The sequence below is a fragment of the Oncorhynchus tshawytscha genome, linkage group LG03 (genome assembly GCF_018296145.1).
Source record: "Oncorhynchus tshawytscha isolate Ot180627B linkage group LG03, Otsh_v2.0, whole genome shotgun sequence".
Classification (NCBI taxonomy): Eukaryota; Metazoa; Chordata; class Actinopteri; order Salmoniformes; family Salmonidae; genus Oncorhynchus; species Oncorhynchus tshawytscha.
Window position 1 is genome coordinate 74,039,554 of NC_056431.1, and position 7,949 is coordinate 74,047,502.

At 44.4% G+C, this 7,949-nt stretch overlaps 1 protein-coding gene across 7 annotated transcripts in view; it reads left to right on the top strand.

Moving 5' to 3' along the window:
* Positions 1–5,231, top strand: part of LOC112238439 (ephrin-B2a) — a 49,527-nt gene extending 44,296 nt beyond the window's left edge. Inside the window, exons 5-7 of one of the 7 annotated variants that reach the window (XR_006083144.1) lie at positions 582–2,646; positions 2,684–2,724; positions 2,762–5,231. Coding sequence is in view for 1 of the 7 variants with exons in the window: in XM_042320002.1 (XP_042175936.1) it covers positions 582–979 (398 nt within the window). In the remaining 6 variants the exon portion in view is untranslated. Of the gene's footprint in view, positions 1–581 lie in introns of all 7 variants that reach the window. The other 6 variants (XR_006083140.1, XR_006083141.1, XR_006083143.1 and 3 more) reach the window with 6 other exon arrangements.
* The last annotated feature ends 2,718 nt before the right edge of the window (positions 5,232–7,949 follow it).

The following is a 7,949-nucleotide window of genomic DNA, read 5'->3' on the forward strand; positions in this document are numbered from 1 at the left end:
TATGAATCAATATTGCTTCTTCCATCTTATAATACGATCTATTTCCCTGTGGACCTAGTAATAAGTAGAAAATGAATGTGTCTATATTCATCATAGGTTTGGTTTGTTATTGAAATTCTACTGAATGGTGCTCTATGTGAGACTGTGCTGTGCCATAGCTGGAGAAAGAGAGTGAGATAAAGAGTGAGAGAGTGAGAGAAACAGAGTAAGAGAGTGAGAGAGGGAGAGAAACAAACAAGGTTAGCAGTAGCCACAAAGCTAACATATCATTGCAAACATCCAAATAACAATAAGTACCGTGGCCATATGTCCATTAAGTATGTCTTGGGCTGACCAGACACTTTTTAGGGAGAGGGAGAGGGGGAGAGGGAGAGGGGGAGAGGGAGAGGGGGAGAGGGAGAGAGGGAGAGAGAGAGAGACACACACACAGAGAGACAGAGAGAAACTGAATGGATACCCTCTAATCCTCCTACTATGACCCCTCCCTCTTCTTCTCCCTCCATCTCACCTCCCTCTGTGTGAATATTAACAGGTTTGATTCATTATTTTCACTCACAGTTTCCATTTTCTTCTCCTCTCAGATTCGTCGTACAGGGAGGGCGAGGGCGACCAGGGGACGGGTGGCAAATCCTCCAGCATCATCGGCTCCGAGGTGGCCCTGTTCGCATGCATCGCCTCGGGCAGCGTCATCTTCATCGTCATCATCATCATGCTGGTCCTGCTGCTGCTCAAGTACCGGCGACGGCACCGCAAGCACTCTCCGCAGCACGGCACCACGCTGTCCCTCAGCACGCTGGCCACGCCCAAACGGGGCAACAACAACGGCTCGGAGCCCAGTGACATCATCATCCCTCTCAGGACTTCAGACAGCGTCTTCTGCCCGCACTACGAGAAAGTGAGCGGGGATTACGGTCACCCGGTCTACATCGTTCAGGAGATGCCCCCCCAGAGCCCTGCTAACATCTACTACAAGGTCTAAACCTCACCTCCAACCTCCCTGGCAGGGCTGGTTTTTGGGATTGGACCCTCCTTTCTCTCTGTTATTGTTCTTGTTGTTTTTACAGAAACGTTACTATTTGTGGTTGATATTCCTTGTTTTTTTGGGATTCGTTTCGAGAACGTGAAAGAGAAAAGCTGCTCTCCTGCGGATTTTTTTTTGGGGGGGGAAATACCTCCTATCCGCTTCTCTTCTCTCCCAGCAGCTTGTGTGTTTGTGTGGACGGACGGACGTAAGGACAGATGGATGGTTGGAGAGACAGAAAGATGCCCCCCCCTGTCCCCTACACGTGTTTGTTTTGGGCACACAGAAGGAACAGAGGAGGACCCAAACCTCCCTGGATATCCTGCTCTGCGATTCTCCCCAAAAGAGACTACTGCTGGGAAATAGAGGGAAAGAGGCAATGGAGGGAGAAAGAGAGGGATGGCAGAGAGAGGGATGGCAGAGAGAGGGATGGCAAAGAGAGGGATGGCAGAGAGAGGGATGGCAGAGAGAGGGATGGCAGAGAGAGGGATGGCAGAGAGAGGAAAAGGAGAGAAGGGGCGGACCTTGAACTCATGTCAGTAATGGCAGTTAGCCATGAGACACTTTGTGGAAATATCCACTCTGGGACAATCCCGAATGACACACGGACACCAACCTATCAACCACACAACCACCCACCCACTCACTCACCCTATCACCCACACACCCACACACTCACCCACTGTCAGTCATTGTGAACGGTTCAGACCCTCGTGCTCGTTATGACCCATAATTCCCTCATCGTTTCCGACCACACCTTTTACTTTCTTGCATCATCAATCATTACCGTGGTTACTTGAAAAAATGTTTTGGAGAAGAAGAAAACCACACGATTCCTTTTTATAGCTTCGTTATTGTTGGTTCATTCCTGGTATTGTTCAACTTGCAGATTATTTATTTTTTTGGTAACGTGGTTTTGTCGCAGCTCATGCCGTGCTGGTGTACGTGACTTTCAAATACAAACACACACACACACACACACACACACACACACACACACACACACACACACACACACACACACACACACACACACACACTGCAGCCCAGCACTGAGAGAGCAGAAAGCAGGACTTAGAGAGGGCTGGACCATGTGGAGGTGTTTTATTTGTGTTCCGTCATATCGGGGGACATGCTGCTCTTTCTACTCCCTCTGAGTGGTCAGGGCTCACCAGGTGGCTTCTGGGAAGGGTGGAGGACCTAAATGAATCATAGAGCAGCACTTTTAACCCCCCCCCTGTCCCTCTACCCAGTCAAGCAGTCAGATCACAGAGAGGGAGAGAGAGGTGCTGGCAGAGGGGGTGAAAGAGAGACAGGATAGAAGCTGTATCCCCTTTCAGTATGGTTGTAATAGTAGCAAGGACTGACTTTCCAGAGATTGGCCTCTACAACACCGAGAAGTGTTGGTGAACCGGAAATACAGGCAATAAGAAATCCCACCATGCCTTGCTGCTGCAGTTTCAGCTACACGGAGGAAAGGTAAAGATAAGAGAAGCCCAGGTCTAACTGGAGTTTAACCCAGCCACTGTCTGAAACAGAGAGGTCTAAGTGGAGTTTAACCCAGCCGCTGTCTGAAACAGAGAGGTCTGGTGGAGTTTAACCCACCTGCTGTCTGAAACAGAGAGGTCTGGTGGAGTTTAACCCAGCTACTGAAACAGAGAGGTCTGGTGGAGTTTAACCCAGCTACTGTCTGAAACAGAGAGGTCTGGTGGAGTTTAACCCAGCTACTGAAACAGAGAGGTCTGGTGGAGTTTAACCCAGCTACTGTCTGAAACAGAGAGGTCTGGTGGAGTTTAACCCAGCCACTGTCTGAAACAGAGAGGTCTGGTGGAGTTTAACCCAGCCACTGTCTGAAACAGAGAGGTCTGGTGGAGTTTAACCTAGCCGCTGTCTGAAACAGAGAGGTCTGGTGGAGTTTAACCCAGCCACTGTCTGAAACAGAGAGGTCTGGTGGAGTTTAACCTAGCCGCTGTCTGAAACAGAGAGGTCTGGTGGAGTTTAACCCAGCCACTGTCTGAAACAGCTCTAGGTTCCGTAGTGTCTGTTCCCAGGGGCAACAAGAACCGTTGCCATCCTAAAAAAAAAAGCACAGGGACATCAAAGCTCATTGTCACTTTTTCTCAAACGTCATCTTTAGCATTTCCTTGTTGTTTTTTAAATTTTTTACTTATTATTATTATTATTATTTTTTAGTTAGAAAAATAGATGTACATTTAAAGGAGGACATTTTGAAAACAGAAAGAGTAAGAAATAAACCATCTGAAAAAAATCATTATTTATTCATCATAGACTCATTAGAGGTGTTGTCAGAAAGACAGTGATGTAGTCTTTAGTCTGGTATAAAAGTACACATTATGCAAGCTAGAGTTTTAATGATCTAATTCACCCACAATGTCCCATCTTTTCATTAACTTCCACCCAGAGACACAGGACTAGAGCCTGGGAAGGGGATAGGGAGGGCATCCTGGACATATGCCCCAAGGGGAGAGGAGGTTGTTGGACCCAAAATAGCATAACCACGAGGCAGACCAGCAGTGTATCCCACACTCCTTCACTGTAGCATCTCCCAAAGGACCATGGGAAATTCTCATGATGACCCTGTGCCCCTCTTTCCCCATGCTACCGTGTGTGTGTGTGTGTGTGTGTGTGTGTGTGTGTGCCTCCTGTTGAGCAAGGCCAGTGAAAGACAGCCATTTTGTTCTCTTTTATTCACACGCATTTGAAAACATTGACTTAAGAAAATGAGAACACGATTGTGACTTATACCACGCCCAAATCATGTATCTGTTCACAACCAACATTCTCATTAGTTCATTAAGAACATCAAATTTCACCAAGCCTTGTATGATCTGGGGTTTGTGCCTCTAAGAGGCTACAAAATCTGCAAATATGCAATTTCTATTTATTTTTTTAAGAATTGAGAGAAATCTACACCTATGGAAAGTGTTCTTAAACCACTGAGAGATGTAACAACAAACAGGACAACAACAAAACGAGTAAAGTACATCACACGAGCCTGCTGTTAGAGTTTTTGATTTCTAGTATTATTTTAACATTTATTTAGTTCCAAGGTAAACTGTGAAGAGGAGGGGAAAAAAAATGTTTTGAAAATTAAATGCACCCGGACAGTTATTTAAGAAAGAAAGAGCGAGAGAGAGAACACACACACCAGGAATCACAAAACAAATTGATGTTTAGTTGCTGTCTTGACTGCGACAGAATATGACAATCGTTTTAGTTTCTTTGAATCTGACGTCCTTATCCTAGCTAACGTACAACTGACATTCTTCTAAAACGGCTAGGGTCGATTTTTATGTCTCTGTTAATTAATGTCAATGAAATGTTGCAGCCATGTTGAGAGAATGTTAGTAAGCTGGCTAGGAGAAGTACTTCAGGCTAACTGTAAAATGCCTTGCTCGTATTGGTCAGCCCTTGGTCACCTGACTCAGTAATTTTGCACCGTTCTATCTGTAGGTGAGAAACTGTAAATACATGAATGTTTGTATTGTTTATGGATCCTGGGATGTTACAATAGCCTTATTCACCTTTTTAGGAAAGTAAATGGACAGGAATAAAGAGCAAATGGGACACTCTTCTGTAAAACAGAGCATATGTTTGTTGGTAAATAGCTTGTGTATATATTGACAAGATCAATAAAACAATGTTTTTATCAACTCTTAAAGTAAGATGTTTTGTATACAATTAGATTTTTGTTTTGTTTTGTTTTGTTTTTGTTTGTTTTGTTGCTATGTATTTTAGCTAGCGCTCGTTGGAAAGCCCTTGTCCTCCTCCCACTCCCTCCCCCTTTTGCACTGTTTCCATGGCAATTTGGTTTGGAAACAATCGAGAGAACAAGTTGCCAAACCGACTGCTGCATATTCCTGTGTACCATAAATATTTATTGAATTCATTTTTGTTGTTGTTCTGTTTTTTAAATTTTTAAATTTGATTTCTGTTCAGTAAGTGACACAGTATTACGATTGGGTTGTTCATTTGTCTCCCTGTCCTGGTTTCGTTAGTCTGTCCTGGTTTCGTTAGTCTGTCCTGGTTTCCAGGTGGCTGTATCAGTAACCCCTCCCCTTGCAGTTTCAGATGACCAGGCCGTTGAAATGGTTAAACATTCAAAAACAAAATGAACTAAAGTGACACACATTCCACCAGTCTGTTAAAGAACTGAAAATGTTTTTCAATAAAATGTTTTTCCTATGGACATGCCGTCTGTGTTTTCCTATGGTCTGTCTGTGTTTTCCTATGTCCTGTCTTATGGTCTGTCTGTGTTGTCCTATGGTCTGTCTGTGTTTTCCTATGGTCTGTCTTATGGTCTGTCTGTGTTGTCCTATGGTCTGTCTGTGTTGTCCTATGGTCTGTCTGTGTTTTCCTATGGTCTGTCCTATGGTCTGTCTGTGTTGTCCTATGGTCTGTCTGTGTTTTCCTATGGTCTGTCTGTGTTTTCCTATGGTCTGTCTGTGTTTTCCTATGGTCTGTCTGTGTTTTCCTATGGTCTGTCTGTGTTGTCTTATGGTCTGTCTGTGTTTTCCTATGGTCTGTCTGTGTTGTCTTATGGTCTGTCTGTGTTTTCCTATGGTCTGTCTGTGTTTTCCTATGGTCTGTCTGTGTTGTCCTATGGTCTGTCTGTGTTTTCCTATGGTCTGTCTGTGTTGTCTTATGGTCTGTCTGTGTTTTCCTATGGTCTGTCTGTGTTGTCTTATGGTCTGTCTGTGTTTTCCTATGGTCTGTCTGTGTTTTCCTATGGTCTGTCTGTGTTGTCCTATGGTCTGTCTGTGTTTTCCTATGGTCTGTCTGTGTTTTCCTATGGTCTGTCTGTGTTGTCCTATGGTCTGTCTGTGTTGTCCTATGGTCTCTCTGTGTTGTCCTATGGTCTGTCTGTGTTTTCCTATGGTCTGTCTGTGTTGTCCTATGGTCTGTCTGTGTTTTCCTATGGTCTGTCCTATGGTCTGTCTGTGTTTTCCTATGGTCTGTCTGTGTTTCTTATGGTCTGTCTTATGGTCTGTTTTTTTCCTATGGTCTGTCTGTGTTTTCCTATGGTCTGTCTGTGTTTTCCTATGGTCTGTCCTATGGTCTGTCTGTGTTTTCTTATGGTCTGTCTGTGTTTTCCTATGGTCTGTCTGTGTTTTCCTATGGTCTGTCCTATGGTCTGTCTGTGTTGTCTTATGGTCTGTCTGTGTTTTCCTATGGTCTGTCTGTGTTTTCCTATGGTCTGTCTGTGTTGTCCTATGGTCTGTCTGTGTTTTCCTATGGTCTGTCTGTGTTTTCCTATGGTCTGTCTGTGTTGTCCTATGGTCTGTCTGTGTTTTCCTATGGTCTGTCTGTGTTTTCCTATGGTCTGTCTTATGGTCTGTCTGTGTTGTCCTATGGTCTGTCTGTGTTTTCCTATGGTCTGTCTGTGTTTTCCTATGGTCTGTCTGTGTTTTCCTATGGTCTGTCTGTGTTTCCTATGGTCTGTCTGTGTTGTCCTATGGTCTGTCTTATGGTCTGTCTGTGTTTTCCTATGGTCTGTCTGTGTTGTCCTATGGTCTGTCTGTGTTGTCCTATGGTCTGTCTGTGTTTTCCTATGGTCTGTCCTATGGTCTGTCTGTGTTTTCCTATGGTCTGTCCTATGGTCTGTCTGTGTTGTCCTATGGTCTGTCTGTGTTGTCCTATGGTCTGTCCTATGGTCTGTCTATGTTGTCCTATGGTCTGTCTTATGGTCTGTCTGTGTTGTCCTATGGTCTGTCTGTGTTGTCTTATGGTCTGTCTTATGGTCTGTCTTATGGTCTGTCTGTGTTTTCCTATGGTCTGTCTGTGTTTTCCTATGATCTGTCTGTGTTTTCCTATGGTCTGTCTGTGTTTTCCTATGGTCTGTCTGTGTTGTCCTACGGTCTGTCTTATGGTCTGTCTGTGTTTTCCTATGGTCTGTCTGTGTTGTCCTATGGTCTGTCCTATGGTCTGTCTGTGTTGTCCTATGGTCTGTCTGTGTTGTCCTATGGTCTGTCTGTGTTTTCCTTTGGTCTGTATGTGTTGTCCTATGGTCTGTCTGTGTTTTCCTATGGTCTGTCTGTGTTTTCCTATGGTCTGTCTGTGTTGTCCTATGGTCTGTCTGTGTTTTCCTATGGTCTGTCTGTGTTTTCCTATGGTCTGTATGTGCTGTCCTATGGTCTGTCTGTGTTTTCCTATGGTCTGTCTGTGTTGTCCTATGGTCTGTCTGTGTTTTCCTATGGTCTGTCTGTTTTCCTATGGTCTGTCTGTGTTGTCCTATGGTCTGTCTGTGTTTTCCTATGGTCTGTCTGTGTTGTCCTATGGTCTGTCTGTGTTTTCCTATGGTCTGTCTGTGTTTTCCTATGGTCTGTCTGTGTTGTCCTATGGTCTGTCTGTGTTTTCCTTATGGTCTGTCTGTGTTTTCCTATGGTCTGTCTTATGGTCTGTCTGTGTTTTCCTATGGTCTGTCTGTGTTTTCCTATGGTCTGTCTTATGGTCTGTCTGTGTTGTCCTATGGTCTGTCTGTGTTTTCCTACGGTCTGTCTTATGGTCTGTCTGTGTTTTCCTATGGTCTGTCTGTGTTTTCCTATGGTCTGTCTGTGTTTTCCTATGGTCTGTCTGTGTTTTCCTATGGTCTGTCTGTGTTTTCCTATGGTCTGTCTTATGGTCTGTCTGTGTTTTCCTACGGTCTGTCTTATGGTCTGTCTGTGTTTTCCTATGGAGATGCCGTCTGTCTGTACTGTGGTGAGTCTGTATTTCTGAATTGGATGGATTTTCTGAAACTTGTGGTTTCTCTACAGGACATCACACTGTGCAACGCTTGTGGGTACATACGGTTTGCACTGCAAAACACATCCACCTTCCTTAGATACAGCGTTTGATACTATTGGAAGGCATTGACATCTTACCAAGACACATTATTTGAGTGCGCTGACAGATAATTTCACTTTAA